Raw genomic sequence first — 24,484 nt, 5'->3', positions numbered from 1 at the left:
TTACATTTATTTGTTACAACATCTTCTTGCATGCATCTAATTTACAAATGCGACCAACGTAGTTCTTATCTCGCTATATATATATAATTAAAATGTTCATTATCTCTTAATAAACAATTTATCATAGACAATTATGCAATGCATTTCTAAAAAATAATCGCACGCTGAAGGGAGATAATTCTTCCAACGAATTTACGTTTGTTAATTGCTTTATAAACAAAAGCTTTTTTTCTAAAAGTTACAAAAAATCTATTAAAATATGTGCGTATAGAAGATACTCCGTGCGTGCGACAAAGATCAATAATAGTAATTAACAATCAACAGTACAAAAAGGATCCTCGACGGAACGATAAACTTGGAACGTGTTAATGTATATTTAACACAACGTAGCAACAGTACATATAGTACGTACATGCAGAGCGGATAGACTTACGTTTGATCCTTACATGCATACTACGTGATCAGTTATATTCATGCTCGTACACTTGATTATTCGTAACACGTATTCGGCATTTCATATTTGTTGTATAGTTGCAGTCCAAGATTATCGCCAAGTGTTATAACCGGCGTAATTTCGGTGCGAGTTGCCGATGCTACAGATACCAAAAAACATATTTCACATCAATTTGGATGTACATTCAGATATCATTTCTGCACGCGAGTGTGCACGTATGTATGTGTAAGTGTCTATAGCATCGAAATTTAAAACTAGCCAAAAATTGTATCAATTTTAAAATCCTGATTGTTTCTACGTTCCTTCAGTTAATTGCTATCACCGCTGATCGCATCCTTCTTTTATTTTCCCGTCCTATTTTATTATCATTGTTACACTTAATCGCCACCGATGGATATGAATTGGAATAGACTCGGTGATTTTGTAATAATTCGCAACATCTGCAGTTAAATCTACAGTTTTCGTATCGTCTCTCGTATAAAAACCTTACGAAAATAATTACTCTATCCGTAAAATCCGGCAATTCGCTTACGGCGTTACCATCTTACAATTATAAGGATTCAAAGTAATCCCGCTGCCCTTGGAGAAAAAGCAAAAGCCGATCTTGGCCCTTAAAATGTAACGAATTACACGATCATTCGATCACTCTATCACGTCATCGACGCGCCCGGAAATCCGCGATCTGATCGATCGCGATGCCAATGAACAAAGTACGTCCTTTTGTTCTTTTATCGTCGACGGATAATCACGTGCGACGAAATAACGAGCTGTGACAAGCGTGCGATAAATGTTGCGGCTTCAGAAGGCTATGGGAAATGCCCTCGGAAAATCTGGATTAGTCTCGATGTGCAAACGCGATGGTGTAAACGATCAAGCTCGAAAAAACCCTGTCAATTAATCCAGCAAGAACGAACAAACGCCTATGATGATAGTGATAGTGATAGGATCTACTTTGGACTGCCACTTGGTTATTTAGTTTCTCGATTATACAAGAATGCAAAAAATGTCTTTAAAAACGTCTTTAAAGGAAAAAACGTCGGAAAAAAGAAACCGTCTTTATCTCACACATTTGCATTATCATAAGTTTATCTCGTGTCCTTGGCACGAGTCGCAAATGTGGAGACCAACGACGTTTGCACAGATTATAAACAGATATCTCAGATTAATGTCTCGGTAAGAACATATACATACGTAACTTTAGTAATTATAATTTTAAATCACATGTATCGGTAGTATTTGCAAAGATCAATTATTTCATTGTTACTTCAAATTAATTATTTTCTTATTCTGCTCCACAAAGAATGAATATATGAATTATAAATTTAAAATTATGAATGAAAAATTTAAATGCACATCAGAGATGCATATTAGAGAATGGCGTGAGTTATAGTCCAATGATTTATTGACCAATATTTTCTTCTGGAAAATACATGTAAACAAACTGTATGTACTGGTAGTATTTACAAAGATCGATTAATTTAACTCATTACTAGTAAATTAATTTTATTCTTATTTTACTCTAAGAATAAATATATTATAGAATGAAAAATTTAAATGGATATTAGAGATACATATTGAGAATGACGTAAGTTGTAGTCTTACAAAGAAACCAATCATGATATATTGACCAATAGTTTCTTCTGAAAAATATAAACAAATTATTCTTTTTAATCACAATATTGACCATTAATGACAATCTGCAAATTATTATGTGCTCGTTCGTCTCGCTATGGATTCGTGTTATCTAATCTCGATTTTTAGTGCAACTGGTGATCTCAACGTGTACGAGACGTGTACGAATGAATCTGCGGTATGCAGTATTAGATACACGCGTAGATAATGCCTTATGCGATTTATTTTATCAATATCTTATTCTGTTCGAAGACCACTCGTATGAAATACGAAACAAAATCGAGTCTTACACTATGCTGTGCCTTCCGTCGTATATTCGATAAAGCTCCATGTTAATTGGTGCACATACCTCCACTCTGCCTCCTTAATTACGATATCCCACTGATGAGGATCGGCTTAATTGTTTTCATGACGGAAATGCAGTGTGTCTATTATCAAGAGACAACGACTCAATTCGTATTCGCGTTCACACGAATCATCATCGCCACTCACCGCTGTCGCGCTAATTACGTACTGACGTACTCGACATACAAGGGTGCATGCATCCGCCGCAATCGTAACAAACCCCATCCTACTTTACATTTAATTGATAGACTTAACTAGACTCTTCGTTCAAACGTACCGTACAAATATCTCAAACATAGAAGAAGTTCTAAGATTCATTGAAGCGTAAATCTCGTCTCTTGGATCATCTAGAAAGCTACTTCGTCGTGTCGTTGGACGAACAATTGTACAACCGCTCGCAGCGGTGAACTCGTCTTAACAACTAGAATATATTACGTAGGATACGCAGTGGCTAACATTGTGACAAAATCCAAATAATGATGTCTTTTGTAAGGGCAATGGCAGGGCAACGATTCGTGGTCTGCCGGGAAAGGCTTCTTCTCCTCCGGCTCTCCGTTTTTTCCATTGACTACTTCCGGCCCGAGTAACAATCATGTCGATCATCCAAGATGACCCATAATTCTCGGACTGGCTGACTTCGGCCAGATTTTGGCTTCGATCATACGTTAGAGTGGCCGATCGAGATGCAAAGGCCACCGCGTTCTCTTTCAGTTTGTCTACCGTTGATCGGGTATCAAATCAGCACAATAAAGGCTACCTCAGGGCACCTTCGACTCACATGGCTACAATTACACACCAGTGTGATTGAATATGTAAGAAACGTTGCTATCCTGATGGACTGGTGGTCCGTGCCAGCGTCTCGTCGATGAGTTGTTATTGTTGTTGACATAATAAGAGGATTTCCTCATGCTCGTTGAGGAGGACATCATCGCGACGGTCTCGTAGTACCTGAGTTTGCCGCAGCACCGGCCGCTTTTTAGGATGGCGATGAAGCCGCGCCGGTACTTCTTGTTGAAGAAAGCGTAAAGGATCGGATTTATGCAGGAATTGCTGGCACCCAGCCACTGAGCGATCGGCGTGGCGATCGGCAGAATTTCGTCCTCCCTCTCAGCCACGTCGCCACCCAGTTTGACTACAGCAAAGATCACGTAGAGAGGCAACCATGAGAGGACGAAGAGTATCACGACCACGACCAACATCTTGACCACTTTCACCTTTGACTTCTGCTGTATCCTCTCCATCTGAGCGTCCTTAGTATCGGTGGGTATATGCCTGCGCCACACCTTGATCCAGATGAGAATATAGCAGAGAGATATGAGTATCATCGGTAACACGTAACAAAGAATTAAATTGCCAATCAGAAAGAATAGTGAGCCGTCCTTAGGATGCGGCCACTTTTCCAGACAGAAACGTAAATCGGGATCATCGTCGTAGATGGAGACCAAGTCAAAAAATAGCAACCAGGGTGACGTCATTGTCAGAGCGATGAACCAGATTACGACGATTATCATGCGAGCTCGCCGCTTCGTGATTTGACATTTTAACGGCCACCAGATTGCCAAAAACCTGAAAAAGATAAACCGCATAAGTCGTTAATTATTATCATCATTTTATTCGTCAATTTTAAAAATAAAAGCTTAAATCACATAAAAATCGTTAGTTTAAAAGTTATAACATAAATAAATGATATTAGATATTTATATTTATACACTCATACAAATCGATTAAATTTAAATTAAGAATCCGCTTAAGAGAATTCTTAAGAGAAAATTTAAAATATATTCATCTGAAATAATTCTAAATATAATATGTATATATATATATATATATATATGTGTGTTTAAAAAAAAATTGGAAATTTTCGAGATATATAAAACTACACAAAAAATTATATTTAAGCATTTAAGACCGATTGTTTCATCTTCGGCTAAATTATATGATAATTTATCTATATAATGAATAAGTAAGAGTGTAAAAGAATAAGATTATAAAGAGTAAGAAAGAGCTAAGATTTATCAAAAGGTAGAAACAATTCAATTTTAAAAATTGCCTTTTTTAACGTATTAATTAGTAGAATTTATTTAATATATCAAAGATTCTTGGTCCAACATCTCGCGTCATAATCTCATTTTGTTGAAATAGATAAAAGGAATTTAGTAGATAAAATATTTAGTAGATAAAAAGAATAAATACGCACAGTTTTATCTCTCATATAATTTATTAATAAAACTTCAAAAGAAATACGTATGCAATAATTAGTGCAATAATACATCAAAAAAAATATATGTATAATAACTATTGAAATCAAGTAATGACTATTCCATTATTAAATAATGATTAAAATATACGTCAAGCCTGTCGCGAAAAAACAAGATTTTTAGTGTAAAAGGATATAAGAAGGGAATGATACCTTTTGATCAGACAAGTTTCTAATTATTAGCAACTATCTTATCAGCGATAAACTTGTACCCCCTTTTTACACAAAATATACTTGCGCATTAGATAACCGTTTAATTTATTGTATCGTACGAAGAATGCAGAATAGCCATTTTACAGGCACCAGGACAGGTTCGGACACCTACGCGCGTAGAAAATCGCTGTCCCGTTGCATATCAGGCAGGTCGTCGCCATTTTTAGACTTTATATACGGAATTGCCAACAAATATTCCATTCGCTGTTTCGAAAGACACTCGTACCCGTTACGCTTCGATGGGCATGCCGCGAGTTATATATGAGTAACATGTCTTATATGACTTAAGAATTAGCGTCTGGATCATTTAAGACAAGTTGGATTATTTTGAGAAAAATCTGTTGAGGCATGTTTTCGTTTCGATGTCGATGGAGCTGATCACCTTCAAGTGAATGAACCAACCATTACATTCTAAGACAAAAGATAATAAGTTCAGAAGTAATTATAGTTGCTATCATAGAAATGTCTTAGAAATTTTTCTACGACACACGAAGCTAATACTTATATAAGTAAAACATATGTGATGTGATGTAAGAGAAAAACATAAGTATAACATTTTTTTAACTCTTATTATAAAGCTGATAATTATACTCTAAAAAATATGGGTGGGAAATTAACACCATACAGGTTATATAATTCTCACCGTGTTAGTATTGATATAAATAACAAGAAAATTATATAAATATCGCATGGTGTTAAATTCCTACATCCATTTTTCTTACAGCGTAATTATTGGTTCTATAATGACAGTTAATGTTATATTTATCCTTTTTACATTACATTACATATCTTGACGTATACAAGTATTAGCTTCGTATATCATGAAAAGACATTTCTATCTGTTTATATCAACACAGTGAAAATTATATAAACAATTTATCTTACATCGTACTTTGTTAAAATGTGTACAAATAGGGATGTACTCCAAATCAATTCGCTAAAAATCGATTTTTTGCGAAAAAATAGTTTTAAAATAATTCTCTTTGTTAAAAAAGAAAGCGATTCTTTACAAAAAGATTGATTAAAAATAATCCCTTTTAATTAAAAAAATCAATTTTTTTCTCATATAAAATATGTATATTGAAACAAGAAAAAAATAATGACATAATATGGGGAAGAGCAATTTATTCGTTAAATTCTAAAATCATATAAATTGTGTTCGCTATTTTAAGATCGTGAGATAAGAACATAGGATAAAAATCGCATAAATTGCTATCAAAGTAGTTAGGATCCGCAGACCATCGATTACGACTACGACGACAACGACGATGACGACGGTGACGCAAGGTGAGAGCAATTGACGATTCTTTCGTTTCAGAGTCTTATGAAGCACGTTCAGATTCGGAGGAGATTCGCGCGGGATAAAGTGCGCGCGTCTTTGTGATGCAAAGAAGCCATAAAAGCGGGACACTCATCAAGTCGCGCGAAAGGCGGGGGTATTTCTTTTTCCTCATTAATTAAATGGTCCCCGCCCACGGAGAAACGTCGAATACTATCTTTAATGAACGTTTCTCTCTCGCGATGCCCGTACAGATCGTACAGCTTCCGAATTCATTAAATCGCCATTTTACCACTCACACCAACAGTCGCGGATTTTCCGCCTCCGCTATACCGCGATTACAAGCGCCGCCCTTCTCTCCGTGTTATCGGCATCATCGACTGCATCTTCGTCGTTGTGACCTTCAATTCAATGAATAAACTTTAAATACTTGTCGTCGTGACCTTCCATAAATCAATGAGTCCGATACCGATCTGCAAGCGTTCTCACGGAATGCCACGTCACTTCCGAGTAGCGGCGCGTGTACATCGCACTTATCTCGATATAAACAACGAACCTCCGAATCTGATATCCACTCAACGACGAGAAGCCAGACGGCGAGAAAAGTTGAAAAAAATAGCCAACGCGGAAATCTAGCTTGCTCAAGGCTGCCTATGGTCGCGCGGTGGGGCGAACAATGAGACGTTCGCAATGATGATCCCGGAGACATGTATCTATATAAAGGGATCGATTTCCCGTAGTTGCAACTACAGTATCGAACAGTGTCGTTCTGTGTGTTCTTTAACGGGAATAAAGCTGATAAAACGCTTAACATGTTCAAACTGGCAAGTATATCCACCGTATACATTCGTCTATATCTATTTGTAGTGTGTCCGATTCACTTCCAGTCACGAGGATATTTCTATGACTTAGGCCAGTATTTATAGACCGATATTTGTTCATGCAGATTCTTATATTTATCTTACTGACGTCTTGGCGAAGATATCATGAAAGAGACAGAGGGCAGTATTCGTAGTTTATTCTTTTTTTAAGATCGTCTTAAATGTCTTAATACAGCCTTCTGATGATCTATCTTAAGACTGTACTTAAGATAGTCTCAAATGTAAGACTGGACTATGAATATTAGCTAGAGAGTCGTACTAGAATCTTAAGATATTACTTAAGGTCTTGAAATAAAAATTGACTATATAGGGCCCTCTATGGGCGGTATTTATAGTCCATTCTTATTTCAAGACTATCTTTAAGACACTAATATGGCCCTCTAATTCGTGACTTCTTAAAACGATCATGAATATAAGATCTGACTATAAATACCTGCCTATAAAATATTGATCTGAAGTAATGAGAAGCAAGGATTAATAGAGTTCAACCTAGAAATTGAATATTCCTTACTTCTTATTCCTTTCATCGTGCCTAAATGATTCTGCGATTGACATCTTAAGACTATACCTAGAGACAGTTTTAAATATAAGAACTAACTATGAATATCAGCTTTAGTTCTCAAGTATTGGCAACAAAGTATCGCGTTATGTGAGATTCTTGAAAAATTCATACATCAAAATTGTCATTGGAGCACAATCTTTAATGTTCAATATAAAGTTTTGTTCAGTGCATCAAATAAAATTTGGAGTAAAATCCGAGTACTGGATACATTCTGCGCCTTTAATGCTTTTCTAAGCATTAACATTACGACTACAGAGTACTGTTCAATTTCGCTAATAAACGTATCGACAGAGGCGCTTTCGCTTCATAAATTCGTCGAGTTCTCCCGAATCGAGAACGCTCAAACACTTCGCTTCGTACGTAAAAGCGTCCACGATCGATCAATCCGTGTAATCCTTTTCAAAGCGGAATATCCAGAATGGAAAGAGGAAAACGTTATCGTGAAATTACAGTGCCGTCGAAATCGAAGTACCGCAGAAATGTTTTCGAAATTTTCGCGAGACGTCCGTGTTAAACGGATAATTGAATTACCATAAAAGAAGAAAAATAAAAGCAGGGCGCTATCATCGAGGATCGAGGAAAATGGAAAAAAAGAGATCGTTCTTGGCACGTGCGATCGTCCCGGTGATTAATTGGAGCGAGGTGATATCAAGCTCGCGGTTGCAAAAAAACAGGCCGATCAAGCGTCGCCAAAGTCACATCGACGACGCTAAATGCGCCTCACTTGCTCGCTCAAGCACACCCTCGACATTTTTCATAGTGCCCATAAAAACCAGGAATCGGGAAATGATGGGGGGAAGAGTGATAGGCAGACCGGACGTGAGATTTAAGTGACGTGTTCCGATTTCAAAATGTAATCATCCTTATTGCTTTCCAGATTCTAATGGCTATCGCGGTGGTAGCGGTCACATGCGCACCGATGCCGGAACCGGTACCAGCACCGGCACCAGGTCCTCTGCCGCCATTGTTGGCTCCTTACCCGGTGATCTACACTGCACCTTACGTGAAGGTGTACCCATATCAACCGGTCCCCTTGGCGTATAACCTTGGCTATAACGGTTATTATAATGGCTACTACAACAAGTTTCCAGGCTCGGCGTACGCTTACTAACATCGATTTGTACTATCCAGACTATTCAGTGGATCACCAACACCATCGTAGTTTTCTCGTATAACGCGACTCACCGCAACGCGCCAAATGATTCTGAATCGTGGAACATTTCTAAAATAAAATATTCTCTTGTCGCAAACGCCGCAGTGTGCTCGACTATGACGATCTCCATCTGCCTTCTCTCCTACCCATCCTCTTTTCCAGCCTACAGCCGTTAATACTGCTTCGCGAAAGAGGATCTCTCGTCCGAGCTTTTGGCAGACTCCGCGTTATCGAGCGGCCCATCAATTTCGTACGTTTGTTCGCCGGTAAAATTTATGAAACAACACGCATTATACCGCATAATCGCGCTGTTCGCGGACAAGTAATTCCGTTTTAACCCATTATCTGCCAACGATACATTTTCAGGATAGTATGTTAAATTTTGATCTCGCATTCTGTAGTATGCGCTATGCCGCAATAAACAATTCCGCGCAAATAATGTGAAGCAAATAGGAAACAGATGTGAACAAAAGCATAAAGCAACAAGATTAAATGCTCATAACGGGAAAAATGTTTCCCTTTTCGCGACGATTTATTTTGGATCATCTATAATCTTAATGAGCCTCAGCTCCATAACTTATCGTTAGATAACCTGAAGATACATGAATGAAAACATGAATTATATAAGAAAAATGTGTTGAAAACATGTAATGTTAAATTTATTAATAATTTTATACGATATCGCGTGAAATATGAAAAATTTTCGTATAAAATCGTTAAAAAATGACATTTCCGATTATTATAAAATTATTAAATATAATTTTGTGATATATATTTCGTATGGACTGTTGCTTCTTTACACTATCACTGTAAAAAAAATAATGTCTTACATTATCACCAAAAATTGACAACCTTCGATATTTTAGCTGAAGAACTTATGCTCTATACGAATGATACATAAGTATAACCGATGGGAGTAGGTTTCCTCAGAAAACTGTCCCTTTGCTTAAAATAAATAAAAAGAATTTACTTTTTTAAGTACATGAAAATAAGAGAGCTTCACAAATCAAACAAGTGAGAAATAAAATGCATTAATGCATCATGTACAATCACCGGGATTTATATTTTTAGATAAAATACGGGATTACAAAGAAGGACTTTGTGTCCCTTTTGTTCGTTAATTTTCACAAATCCCAATGTCACTTTTATACGAGCCATAAAATGGCATTCTCCCTGCGCCTATGACTCGTTCCAGGCGCAATATTCGACGTAGCATCTGATAAGATAAACCGAATACAACGTAGCAAGCATCTCGTCAAATAGAAATATTTTCGGAAGGACGAAGGATAAAAGAGGAATTATTTCGAGAATAATTCGGCAGAGACGCTCGTAAAGCAAAGCTCGGACTCTGCACTAGTTACAGATGGCGTGTGTTAACTGTATTCCATTTGTCTGTGTGTAAACAAGATATGCTTCGATGTATCTATAATATCTATATCGGGAGAACAAAAAAATACGTTTACGCGCGCTCCGATTTATTATGCCCTTAATAATGTACGTGCGTTCAATAAAATTGCTACTAGCATGGAAATATTGTGGATAAGGTCGGATAACGTCGGCAGACGCAGAATGGCGAACGGAAGGCATAAAAATCTTTTCGCAGGGCCAGCAAGGATATTATCTTTATAGCAGCGTTATTCTCCTTCCTTTATTATTTAAAGCGAGCTACCTCTGGGATTAGAAATTGCGCGAACAATAAGACTCATTTTGGTTTGTAATTAAAATTTTATTAAAATTTCATATGAACGAGGGGAGGGTTCGGGATGATGGCGGAATGATCCAGGTGAGAGTCCGAAAATTTTGTCGATGAAATACAAAGAAAAGACAAATAGGGAGACGGGAATTTGACCGATCCCACGCGGAGTGTTGGGCCTGATGGTTCACGCGTGGATAACGGCGAGGATAAAGTGTGAAGAAGTCGAAATCGGCGATGAGAATTGCGTGCTAAATTTGTTGTCTTTCCTTCACATTAAGAGGAAGTAGGGGATGTGTTTTTTTTTCTTCCAGGCTGCGTCGTCGTGACTCGGTGGTGGTGGTGGTGAGTTTACGCTGGTTCTCCTAGATTAACCGTGCAGAGAGAAACCGTGGCCTGCCAAGACGGTCTTGGTGACAACAGCGGGAGTATGAACAACGGGAGCAATGGGCTGGGCAACGACAACGGCGCCGTGGGAGATCGCTGGGGCAGCAGCAACGACCTGCGGGGCGTGGATCGGACCGAGACCATGGCTGATGGCTACGCCGGTGAGACCACCGGGATAGGCGACGGCGACAGCCAGGATGGCAGCGAAGACAGCCTATGAAGAAGATTATAAGGTGGATTTAGAGAGTTATACTGCTCTTCTTAATAGTCTTCTATAATAATCCGTCCGAAAGTTATCCTACGATGAGCTTGTGTATGTATTTTCCGTTGGATGTTCCGTGTAATTCATGGTCCCGATCATCACGTTGTTCATAAAGACAATAATTAAAATTACAGAAAATTCACCGTATTATTTATAAAAACAACAACATTGCAAAATAATTAAAATTGCACTAAATTGGTTAAATACTATTGCAATCATATTTATATATGAATATTCAAATTGGTTTCACAATTATCCGATCTTCTCGATCATGTCAGACATCGCGCTAATTCAATCGATCGATTAAAAACGCGTGGGATACAATATCGAACATCGTTTCGCAAGAAATCGCGACAGAGAATACGAGGTCGATCGGTGGAACTGCGTTAAAAAAATGCGACACGCAAATAGCATTCCGCTTTAGTGGCAGTGACGTCGGCGGCACCACCACCACTGCTAACAATATGCATGCTTCAGTGATTTCGTTCGCGTAGATTTCCGCTGCAAAGACTCGGATGCCATTGCGCTGTGAGACCGGTGAACGGTGTAAGGGCGGGTTCGTCGTCGTGTCGTATACGCGCTTGCATGCCAAAGCGGAAAGGTCGCAGCAAACGCGAAAGCCAAGGGTGGGAGAGGCCGGGAATCTTTTTTTCTTGTGTTTACATATATGTACACCGTGGGATAGCTGCCCGTCTCTTTATCGATCACAGGAGGTGCGAGAGTGAGGACGAAAGGAGTCCCCAGCGACGGTGTATTAGAGGCACTGTTTACTCGGGATATACAGACGCGTCATTCCGAGCCGGCGAAAAGAAAATCTCGACTCGGAGTTGAAAGATAAACGGGCGCGTTTCTCGCTAAAACCGTAACGTCTTTTGGCGGATCCTCCCGTAATGATTTCTTCTTTTCGGATCAATGAATGATGGGTGCGACATGACGTAGGAATCATGTTTGCAACGAAGATCCGAGAGAGAACGAACCGGAGGAACAGTAATCGCGACGATGCCTCCGTAAAATCAGTCAGCGGAAATACTGTCGTCCTATTTGTGGAAAATTTACATCTCGGAAAATCGATCGACAATTCTATTAGGATATCTGTGACGCGTATACTTTACGGTATTTGCGTTTTCATCGATAGTCAATCGGTACGTTAAGTTGACAAAGGATGCGATGGTCGACAAACAAGCGAAAACGCTATTTATTCCGTTCGAACGTCTTGTAATTGTAAGAAAGAAACTTGTAGACAAATTTAGAAAGCTTATAATTAGATAAATTTTTTATATATAGAAAGATTATAAAATAAAATGAAGTTTTAGCTTACCAGCTTGAACATGTTGATTGGTTGGGGATAGCTTGTTACTTCTTGGAAGCAAAGACAGCTTATGTCCGTTTCGGCGACTTGGAAGCCTTATATACCGCATGGAATTTTTTAAAATCGCCATAAATTTGATCACGTGACCTGAGATATCTATATGACGATAGGCGCCAGTTAGTTGAGTCAGCCGGTCACTGGACATGGTGGGATAGCTGGTGGACCAATCGTCTCCATGATACTAGTCTGATCGTCTCACCGGTTCGCCAATAATGTGCTTTCAACCCTTCGCGTTTATTGCGAGAATTGGGTTAAGACACTCCTGTATTAAGATACGCAGAACCGATACCAGCGATACCTGACACGAAGCGGATGTGTGAGTGTGTGGGGTAAATAATACATATGCAGGAAGAAAAATCGCGACTAGTGTCCGCCGGCAAATGCAAATGTGTTCCATAAAGATGCAGCCAAAGTCTAAATCTACGACCTTTTTTGTATTTTTTCAAACGTCGGATGCTGTGAGAGCATTTATCGATGAAGTCTCGAAATGAAGCTAAGTTGAGATAGAAACTTTGTTTCTCGAATCTAAGAATTTTTGCGAAAAGCAAGAAATTTATTTGTAAAACTTTACGAGATTTAAAGTTGTAATGCAATTCTATAAATTTTAATTAGAGAACCACGGTCAGATGTCAACTGAATGCAATATTTTAAAATTTCTTTCTCTTGTACAAACATTTCGCAAGATAATCAAGCACCAAGATTTAGAATATTAATAGGATGGCCGTGTGCCAATGCTTTGCTAAGTAATTACATAAAATACATATTTGATGTATCTTCCTAGATAATTATGCTTTAGGAGTTATGGAAAACTTCTATCGGAATAAATAAAATTAATATACCGCGTGTTACACATCAACATGTTGGTCAGTATGTCAAGCTATTTTATAAACGCCTCTTTTAGCAAGCATTACTTTTATAAAATTGTAATTGATTGATTAATTTTATAAATGTAATCGATCTCGATTAATTTTATAAATACAGGGTCTGTTAGAAAAGATGCATTTATAAAATAATTTGATGTAGTGACCAATATTTGATGCGACACATATTATATATTAACATTTTACAGAATAAAACTTTAAATGTCGCGCGTTTTTATTTTATTCACAATATTATTTTATTACAATATTGTTTCAATATTAATTATTAATATTAATTATCAATTGCAATATCATTCAATATTCATTTCCAGATTTGACTAAATAATTATAATAAATATTTGATGCATTTCCCTAAATAATTACATAATTACATAATTGTGAAGCTTTATGAATTGATAAAAAATTTCTATCAAATAAATGAAATTAATATATAATATTTTTACAAAGAAAAAACTTGAAATGTCATTTTTGTTACTTATAATTTTTAGAGCATTTAGCTAACTTACATCATTTAATGTTCAGTACAGATATAAACGTACATACTTCGTATAAATTATCATGATTGATTAAAATATCAAGATTTTGATCAATCTAAATAAGCTGAGCTTTGATCAAATTTTGCTATTCATCTAGTCTCATTATTTCTTACGAATTAAATTATTTCCAGTCGTACTTGAAATCTATGGTTGGAAGTTCGACGCAACGGTTCGGGAAATCACGGAGATTAGAATAGTTCCTGTCATTCGCTAAGCGAATCTGAAATTAGAGGAAGAGCAATTTAATTCGCGCAACACCACACATCAGGGAGCAGCAGATCCTAGCCGCAGTAAGAGTCTCCAGAGATTCTTCGTCCGGAGCGTGAAATGAAACTTTTATCAATGGAAAGTGTTGCGTAAATTAACAGCAGATTGAATAACGCGGCGTGATATTAGGACTCGAATTACGAACGCGTCGTGAAACAGCGGCACGACAAGTGCGATCAAATATCGCGGGTCAAATCGATACTTTTTAGAGTCTCCTTGTATATGTATACATGTGTGTATATATGTATATATGTGTGCGCAGTGCAAAATGATACATTAAAAAAATTTACTAACTTTTAATGAATATCTGTTCAAATAGTAATAACTAAATATTTACTTATAATAAATAAATAAATATTTACTCAATAAAAAAATGATATTTAAATCAAATTAATAATTCTTGTATCAAATAAATATATGTTTACATATAGCAAATATTTAGTTAATACCATATTCAAAGAAATATTTAAAATTTAATAAAATTTTTTTTAATGTACAAAAACCGAATGCACTTTTATTTATCATCGGCCGTTAATGTCCTAGGTAAATCACAGACAACATTGAAATAATCCTCTTCAATTTCGCAACGATTCTTATAGCAGTTAGAGATAGAGTTAACCATCCATAACGAGAGAACGTTAAGAGTGCGTGTGTGTTTTAGATGCAGCAATATCTTACAATACAGATGCACATGTATTCCTACGAGAAATCGTAACAAAAATAAGATCCTGTAAAATTTTCAGCATCGAAGCTCCGCTTTTATCCGACATATTGAAAGTTTTCAATAAGGGGAAATAACGCTGCTCGCAAATAGAATATTTCCTCTCATGCGCGAAATTTATTTCGCGAAATAAACGAGCTGGTGTAATTTAGGTTTCGCATGGTTTGCAAAGAATTGCAACAATGACATTGCAATTTCGATGCGAGGTCCAGTCAATGCGCGATATCCCCTCGGATTTTTCTCAGGTACAAGCTCAAAGGTTTCCCTGCTATTTCTCGTTGCAAGGCGTATGGGACAGGAGGAAGATATATTTTCAGCGCTCTTGGTTGCATCGTCGATCACGTGACAAGAGGAAGATACATTTGCGCACGTGGTAGGCGAAAGACAATTTTCCAGGTTTGGCACGGTCCCTCTCACTAAGCAATTCACGGAAGATCGATCGTTTCTGTAGATTCTATAAAACTGTTCCTCGGATTCACGGTAAAAGTCTTATCTTCTAATGTGTGTGAAATTGATATCAGATTATTTTTCTTCAAAAAATTCAAATACGATACCTATAATAAGTTTCGATTCTCTAGTCTAACTTAGTCTCTTTATATTTCGCTTCTCCAACTTATTCTCTCTGATTTTTTTTCGTTATATTTGCGATTAGAGATAATTTTTTTAGACTGTTAGGAGCTTTTAACTCTGGTCTTTCGCACGAGTACCATTCAATTGATCAGGTGCATCTTTATGATACATCGGGCGAATAGATAGTAATAATTTGTACCATGAATGAGATACGAAGGCTACGTTTTATTCTCTCATAAAACGGAAGTGTCACGTAAGGTGCCGCGCACATATCGTTTGCGTATAAAAGTTAATGTCTACAAACGTGCGCGATTTTCATATGAAATAAGTTCGATGTGAAAACTATGTATTAACGATAGTTAATAAACCTTCAATATAATACCGATAATGCGATACGTGTTACGATATATCACGCGACACACTGAAACGCATTGTTTCCCCTATTAATACCACATTATATATTACATGATAAATTTTGAGTGTGGGTATAATGTGTGCCCATTATCACGATTAATATACCATAATGAAAACATGTCGATAATATGTGCGTTACACCGCGATCTATAATTATTGTCCGTGAGCGCATTGCATTGCTGATGAGAGATAAATATGTCACGGTGGAACCCGTTACGGAGCTGCCGCAAGAAAAGCGTTAGATTTCATCAGACATAAGGACAGATTTGTATATTTTTAGTAACCTTACTGTAAGTCCATGTCAAAATAATATAAGAATTCATTAGTATCTCGTCTAGATAATTATACATAATTTTCCATTTAATTTATCCGGTTTGTATAACAGGTTTGTCTGTAAAAATTTGGGTTTGTCTGTCAAAACTTGTCAAATTACTTTACAGTAGTCGATAATGGCACGCGCATGGCCACTCAATTATTGAATTTAAGGCAACTTTAATCTCACTTTCAATGTTCAAGATTAAAAAAAAATCGACATATAAACGATATCGTCTTTGATTAGCATAAGCGACTCGATCTATCAATCTAGCGCGTCCGTGAAGAGTAGGTGTATTAAATACCTTCCCATATGCACTACATCCATACACGATCTCTGTATATAGATATAAAAAGTAACACTTACCTGTCCAGAGAGACCGCAACCAAGCTGTAGACGGAGGCTGCTACGGAGACGCCCTGTATATAAGCAACCGCTTTGCACATGAACCATCCCAGGATCCACGCTGAAACACAAGTCCGTAATTTATTGTTTCGAGTATCGCTCTTGGAACTTTGGGCGGCCGCCGAAGGGCTTTTTAGGGACTACTGCGGGAGCGGCCGACTTACGAGGGCCGAACGTACTCAGAGTAAAAGCGAGGAACGCTAAGTCTAAGGATACTTGCCAAAGATATTAATTGTATCGTATTACGCGAATAGTTATAAAAATCGTAAGTTTGTTTAAGGATGTATATAAAAGTATTCTTTAATAAAATGAAAAAGTTCGAAATTTTTCTAAATTGTATTTGAAATATAAAAAGTTTGGCGGTAACTTAGAATCTGGATAAAAAATTGTTTCAATTAGAAGTAGAGATGTTTAAAAAATAATTAAGGAATGAGAGAATTTAAACTATATTAATTATGAAATGAGAGAATTTAAACTATAAAATTGTATTGTTAGATATAAATACCTTTAACTTTATTGTCAATTAATTATTTCATGTATATAACATTAATTTTTTACAAAAAATATAAATTTTCAATTTCAGTCACTTTTTGCTAAGACTATTAGACTTGATGTATCCCAAATTTTTGTACAATATACAATCTTACGTACATAGCTAGCTTTCGGAAAAATTGATCGTTTCAAGAAGCGGGAATTCTATTCGCAATTTTCAACTAATTACACGAACTAATTAACGGAAAGTTGCGATTCATTGAGTGTATCCTATATTATAATAGTTTGAAGTGAGTTTAAATGGATTATTTGAAGACAATTTAGGATGTCGTGATGACACAAATAATAGAATAGAGAGAAAAAATATTTATATTTGAAATTAATTAGTACATGCTTAATTGTGTGTGTCATCGTATTGTAATGCCGTCAGCGTGAGAAAAATTTATTACGCTGCTTTATTCCTATTACAAATAAAATAAATAAATAAATAAAATTATTTTCTAAAAATCTCGTTATTTTTGAACGAAATAATATCTGAATGATAGTATCATCGTGTGGTAGTTACAACATTATAAATCCGAGTGACCTATTTTTTAGAAAAAAGCCAGACAGCGTGTATCAATTTTATTACCCGTCACTTTTCTATACGCGTGCAACGACTATTATATTCTCTTTCGAGAAGAAAATAATTAATCCCGTACCCGAAAATGAAGGAAGCTCAAAACAAGAGAATTTTCATCAAGAGAGACAGAGAGGGAAAATTTTCAGAGCCATCCATCATTGTCTGCGATTGATGATACGATAAATAATTATCTCACATAATACAATATTGAAAGCATTTGGTAGTATAATATGATCGATGGGAAAGTTTATCCCGTCCTCAGAATAATAGGATTACGTGGAGGGAGAGGAGTAGATAGACCCATCAAAGGAAAGATTGCTCATAAATATCGAGCATCTACCTACCGTGTAACATCGCATCAAGAAATGCGAAGTGCAAACAAGGATTATTCTCGATTTTCGACTGACTCCATTCCAATCTCTTTGTGATCATCGCTAGTCGACGGTATGCTTGCGACCGGATTTCGCGCTACTGTGGTTTCGAACAACCATGTCGTAAATTCTAACAGTTATGAAATAGAGTTGAACGAAACGAGACGATTCGTGCTGTCGTCAACTCTCGTGCATAATGCACGACGCCACAAATAATAAGTAACAACAATCGTCGCGGGCGAAAATTGCAGCGGCAGAGTTTTAGTTTAATATTAAATTAGCAATGCCACGAGTGTCTTCTAAATGGCGTGATACAGAATTATGTTTTGTAGCACAAATTACCACAAAATGAACACTAAATGGTTCAATTTCTTCAATTTTGTTTATTTGATCCTGCTTGCTTAACAGAAATGGAGTATGGAGGATGTGTTATTCAGAGAATGTCGAAACGCTTGTTTATCGAATTCGTTCGATGTTCCGCTTGCTCTAATCGTACGACGACACGTTCGGGCCGATACAATCCGGCCATGGAGTATTGTGCACGAAGTGAATGGTGTACGAGGTCACATAGAAGGGAACCTCCTGTGCAAATCGCGGCCGTTAAGCCGATAATTATTTATTCCGTCGAATACGTAATTTCTCGATAAAGCAAGTCCGACTATCGTATTGCATTAATATGCATCCGCTCGCGAGAGATAATAGACAATACGAATTGCGCGGGGGAGGGAATGTTAACCGCTCGCGGCGTGAAACAGTCATCGGTAATTTCTGTAAAGTAAGCCTCATTCATTTTAATTAATATCAAATCAACGAGATTTTCATTTGATGCCTAGACGATTAGGCTGATATTTATAGTCGGTTCTTATATTTCAAGACAGTCTTAAGTAAAGACTTAAGATGCTAATACAGCTTTATTACGATTGATTTATAACACTTTAAAACTGTACATAACTGTACATAATCCTACTGACCTGCTTATATTATACGATTATATCATTTAAGTCAACATAATTTTCAATCAGAGTTTTTTGAGTTTTAAAGATAAAAAATAAAAGATTTTTACAGAAAAAAATCTTATATTGATAGATCTTATATTAATTGACGAAGACTTCAAATGAGAAAAAAGTTTCTAAATAAAATATTAACAAAAAAGTGAATTACATTTTGGATCAAATAGATCAGAGTCAGCAGGATTAAGACGATCTTAAATATAAGAATGAACTATAAATACCAGTCATGTTAACTTTTATAAAATTACAAAAAAGAGCATCTAGATATATGTAAAAATGAATTTTTTTCTCCATGCATATTCATCGTTTAATTGAAGATTCTACATTCTATTCCACAGAAGTAATTAACTCTCGGACACATAAAACGCTTTTTTTATAATATTGAATCAAATGTAATATCGCGGACCCCAAAGACTCGTAAAATACATATGAAAGTTTAAATAAAATTATCACGCATATAGCTTCTCAAGTAAAAAGATGATGATAGACTGGAACAAAATTAAAGAGACCTCGAAAAGTTCAGATCCAATTCGGCAATTCGATTTTCGGCTCCCAAGCTCAAAAATTCGCTTTTATCGAATACCAGTTCCGTTTCATTCGCCTAGTTGGTCTTGATTTAAGTTCTAACTTCCGGCTATATAATTTTACGAAAGACTTTCGTACGGTGTCAGTTTTAGAACTTATCGACAAAAACACCGTGGTCATTGTCGAGCTAATACGTACGCGCGTCACGGATGATGGAAGTTAGATTTCGCGTCGCAGGAAAACTTTCGCAAAATTCACTCTTTCATGAAGAAACCCTCTTATTCGGACACTCCAACCGGCGGCTTCCGATGGGACATTCAAAAAGTTTTTCGCTGAATAACGCGCGATCGTATATACGTGACTTGCGCCGGGACTTGTACGGAATTTCCGAACCATTTCAAAATGAATGTGTGAGAGTGAACCGTCGATTTAAAATAAAATCAATGCTTTGTTTCTTCGGCTTTGGAACTTATCGCTCCAATCTTTTACCGTCAGGAAAAGTTTTACGCTGGCGAAAAGGTAGCGGACAACATATTTAAACTTCGGGATACTAAAGTTCGTTAGGTGGCTGATACGTCGCGTCGACGTGAATAACTTATGAGATGGAAAAAAATAGCCTCGTACTACATAAAGCCGTTTATTGGTCGTCCGTAGGTATGTAATTACATAATCGTCCCGCGGCTTAGTATTTTCCCTTCTGTTCCACGGCGAAAGAAATGTCGATTGCGCCACTTTACAAAGGCTAACGCACGTAGAACCAGTTTCATAACTCTAATGCAACGTGCAATAACGATTGATAATGGTGATAAATGCTCGGCCACCACTTCGTGGAAAGCGATTCGAGCATGTGTATTATTTTTATTTATACTTTTTCGTGGCGGGATATTTCTCAATAAAGAGACAAGGCCACTGATAAGGCTTACCAGTAATGCGGCCATTTGCTATTTTTTCATTATTTAAATTAATGCTTGGTCATGTATTCGAACTTGAAAATCTGGTAAGTATTATTGGTCAATTTTAACCAAGTATCTTATTAGTTCAGGTTTTCTCTTTTCTGTTCGTCTAGCCGTTAATAATATATAATTTTCGTCTCACAGCTGTCATTTATGTTTTATGGTAATTAATAGTTAATTATGGATATTATGTCAGAGTGAAAATTAAGGCAATAATTGGAAAATGGCCTTGGCCTATTTTCATCAGAGCCTTTTTGTGCGCCAAAATGTTTCATTCCATTGACTCAATGGAGTTACGTGTCCAATTTTTTTACAAAATTCATATCTTTAATACAAGGAGTGTACACGTGACACTATTTGAAGTAGTAAACAGAAACGTTCGAAAAGTGAATGTGATTGCCTTTTGAACTAACGTCGAATAATAGAACTATTGTTACAAAATAAGAACAATTCTCATAACTTTAACTCTCGAACTCATAATTTCGAACAATTCGTATCAAGTTCGCCCATCAAATTCGTAACTTAACGGAATATCTCCTATCGACTTTTTTAGTACACTTTTCTTTACAAGTAAAACCCTTTTTATGGCTATCGTCTCAATTGAAGTCTATTGCGCGGTATGAAAAACGATCGCATGTGATGGAAGTTAAGTTAATCTCAGAAACGCACAATGTCATGCATTAACGACCCTTTTTCCACAGTAGCCTTCGTCGCCGGTATAAAAGAGAAAAAAATCATCGCTTTTAATTGTCCACTGTGGAAACAAGGTCCGGCTAATCGACCGGTAGTAGCGAATTATCCCAAAGTCACGTTCACGATTTTAAATGTCAAATTTTTACAATCACGCCGTCTGCGCGTGTATATTATGTATCATATACGTATAGATGCAATATACACGTGCAATGCCGTCTCTGCATATTACTTTCACTGTCTACGCTCGATTGGATAAGCTGCTAGCCAGATATAATCTATATACGCACCGTCGGCGTGGCTATGACCCCACGATCTACACTACACCACATAAGTACAGTGCACTATTCGCTTACAATTAATGAGAACGGAAAGAATAGTCTACGGTTTTTGTAGCTTTTTAGCAGACTCAGAAGTGTAGCGTTACCGTAACACGATTCAATTACACGGACGAGACAGTTAAATGGCAAGAGCCACATTGAGTATCGATTAACTAAAAATGAATTACAACCCTTTCGGACGCTTTCCGAATGCGCCCGCATCTCATTGATTCGATTATTGTACGAAGGATATGTATTATAAAAAGGATTTCTAGCATAAATAAGATAATGTTTTTATTGAGATATGCGAAATTTTCCTATTGATTTTTTTAAGAGTGCGTTAAAATCTTTAAGAGCCATATTGAAGATATATATCACGACTGTAAATGTAGATGTCAACTTAATACTTTTTACCAACTCGCCGATGGAATTTACTTCACGGTTTTTAGATTGGAGTCGAGCCAACTTAGGTTAAGGGCCAGATCGTAGATTAAGTTAAGATCAGGGTCATCAAAAAGTCCTTTGGAATCTTTCTTCTTTATCAAGAAGAAGTTATTAAATTTGGGACTCATTGAAAGTGGTTTATTAAAAACAGAAAAGTTCAAACAACATCTGAAAAAGTAGGAAACTCTCTTAAACATCTTTATGATGTTTTAATATCTCTGTGCAAAAACTGTACTTTAATTTATGGTCATAAGACGTAGTAACGCTACTTTCTTTTTAACGAAACCAACAATGATTATCATAAATAAACGATTTTTACATTTTTTTATATCTAAGTTAATCAGAATCAGAATTCTTAAAAATTTTCTACGATTTTCTTTATTAAAAGAAGACACAATTTTCTTTAATTAAAAAATTATGTTATCTTTTTTTTATAGGAATATTAAATAGAACATTTTTACATATACATGTTTATTTAAATTAGATTTCCAAAATACTTTTTTCTACAGCAAAACAATTGAAATATCAACGACTAAATATACGAGCAATACAAGATGTTTTATTAAAATCTTAAAATCAATTTAACCATCAATTGAAAATTAATCATCAATTGATATGGAAAAATTATTCTCGATTTGCAATATTGTTAAGCGAAATAGATAGGTTTATTTTATTATATTGAAGAAAATTCTCTACAAATTTACTTCTATAAATTAAAAATAATAATAACAGTAACTATTAAAAGTTTACTATATGTATTAGATGTTGGAATTAATTCGTAGCGTTTTACAAAGTATTTATAAGTTTTAAAAGTACTTTCATTAATGTATTTTTTAATGCTCATGTGAAATAAATAACATTCTTTCATTAAAAAACGCTACGAATTAATTCCAACACCTAATATATACAATAGATTTGGCAAAAGAGTGATACTACTAATTTTAATATATTCAAGTTAGTCAATGCCGACTACGTTTAACGAAATAATTACATGAGGCTCCCATAATACTATATAATACCTCGATCGCGAGACTGTATGAAGAAATAATCGTGAAGTCCATGATGTTGCCATAAAGCGCCGAAGACGAGTGCTCGTCGTATAGGCTCGGACACGCGCTGGCAGTGCCCTGGACCGCAATATGTTCTCGGACAGATTGGGACCCTTCCTATCGAGTAGGAAATAAGAGAAAAAGTACAGGTGCGATGTCGCGTGATGAATCAGCGTTGACGTCCGCACAGACGTCTGCCATTGTGCGAATTTCGCAGTTTCGCTTCCGCGGTATCGCTCCCAATGTCGACTATTTGTTTTTCACATTCCGTTTCGAATTGCGCGAAACGGCCTGAAAATGTTATCTGAACCACGACATAACTATCGACTTACGCATACGCGAGATATCACGCTTTGTGAAATGTGGTTTTAATAGTTCAGCGGTGATATCATTCAGATAGCTGAAATTGATTAAAAATATACTACTGAAAATAAAGAATCACTCGTTACTTTAAGAACTGCAAAATACAAAAATACATACTTGAATTTTTGTAATAAGATAATACTGTTTTGAGTAATTAACCCATGATGGTCCTCATTTATAAACAAATGACATTTTAATTTTTATATCGTTAATTGTAATACCAATTGTTTCTTACATTATTCATTAAAAATTAAAAATAAAAATCTGTTCTCTATTCTTTAAAATGAAATCTCACTCTCTCTAAAGAGTGAAAATCGAGTTTTGAAAAAAAGTGACTCAATTTTTAATCTTTAAGAGTGAGATTTATTCTTAGGAGTGACATTTACTCTAAAAGTTTTAGGAAATAGATTATTAATGGATTAATAATATAAATGACCCTGTATTATTATTATACCATGTTGTTACTATAAGTTAGTACTGATCCTGTTTTACATGTAATCTATCTTTGTCTCACTTGAAATTCTCTGAGGTACTCGAAACAATGTAAATATAGATCCATATTTCTAAAACTCATCCGTCTTGTAACGCGAAATGGTATGTACCATGAATCTCAAATTTATGATGTTTTCTGTGTTGTTAAATCCAACCTCGCTTGTCGATGTTACGGCACCTATAATTTGTAGAGTGTCGAACTGTGGACTTACGGAGTTATGGAAACGCGCTGTTTCGATTCTTTTTAATATCCGGACCCGACGGAAAGGAGGGATGAAAGAGGGCGAGAAAACTTATCGTATACTTCGTAATGTACGTACATGAGACATCGCCGAAGGGGGTAAGACGGGGATGGAAGGATTGAAATTTTCGCAGCTTGGAAAGCATAGTCGGCGGGATTCCCCTTTCGCGTTCGTCATCGTCAAATATACATAGTCGGATCTCTCCGGCGGAAGTGCATTGCAATAAGACCCTGTGCACCGAGTGCGGATGATAACATCTTGAATTTTACCATTCGCGAGAGACATTTCAGTTGCTTGTAAAAGTTCTGCATCGTGGA

The 24,484-nt window shown here is 36.3% G+C and overlaps 2 protein-coding genes, 1 long non-coding RNA gene and 1 pseudogene across 5 annotated transcripts in view; 2 read left to right on the top strand and 2 right to left on the bottom strand.

The window, feature by feature from the left end:
* Nucleotides 1-24,484, top strand: part of LOC105153452 (uncharacterized) — a 63,998-nt gene that overhangs the window by 7,167 nt on the left and 32,347 nt on the right. The window contains exon 5 of one of the 2 annotated variants that reach the window (XR_015546237.1): nt 16,564-16,654. The exons of the other annotated variant lie outside the window; for it this stretch is intronic. This is a non-coding gene — a long non-coding RNA (uncharacterized LOC105153452). Of the gene's footprint in view, nt 1-16,563; nt 16,655-24,484 lie in introns of those variants that run through there. 2 annotated transcript variants of the gene reach the window in all.
* SIFR (SIFamide receptor) overlaps nt 791-24,484 on the bottom strand; it is a 46,776-nt gene continuing 23,082 nt past the window's right edge. Inside the window, exons 2-3 of the mRNA XM_011068306.2 lie at nt 16,556-16,655; nt 791-3,997 (exon numbers count right to left, since the gene is read on the bottom strand). Of these exons, the coding sequence (XP_011066608.1) occupies nt 3,220-3,997; nt 16,556-16,655 (878 nt within the window). The 3' untranslated portion in view covers nt 791-3,219. The remainder of the gene's footprint in view (nt 3,998-16,555; nt 16,656-24,484) is intronic.
* On the top strand, nt 6,833-8,873 carry LOC147908603 (uncharacterized; annotated as a pseudogene). Its single transcript, XR_015546236.1, has 2 exons — nt 6,833-7,004; nt 8,501-8,873. The product of XR_015546236.1 is annotated as an uncharacterized LOC147908603 (transcript).
* LOC105153451 (uncharacterized) lies at nt 10,482-12,535 on the bottom strand. Its single transcript, XM_011068302.2, has 2 exons — nt 12,437-12,535; nt 10,482-11,070 (listed from the first exon to the last, which is right to left on the bottom strand). Exons 1-2 carry the CDS (start codon nt 12,446-12,448, stop codon nt 10,840-10,842), a joined length of 243 nt encoding a protein of 80 aa, XP_011066604.1. The 5' UTR covers nt 12,449-12,535; the 3' UTR covers nt 10,482-10,839.

This window comes from Acromyrmex echinatior, chromosome 9 (assembly GCF_024713525.1).
Source record: "Acromyrmex echinatior isolate Ae372 chromosome 9, ASM2471352v2, whole genome shotgun sequence".
Classification (NCBI taxonomy): Eukaryota; Metazoa; Arthropoda; class Insecta; order Hymenoptera; family Formicidae; genus Acromyrmex; species Acromyrmex echinatior.
Note: the sequence above shows the minus strand (reverse complement) of the source record. Positions and strands in the feature narration are given on the sequence as shown.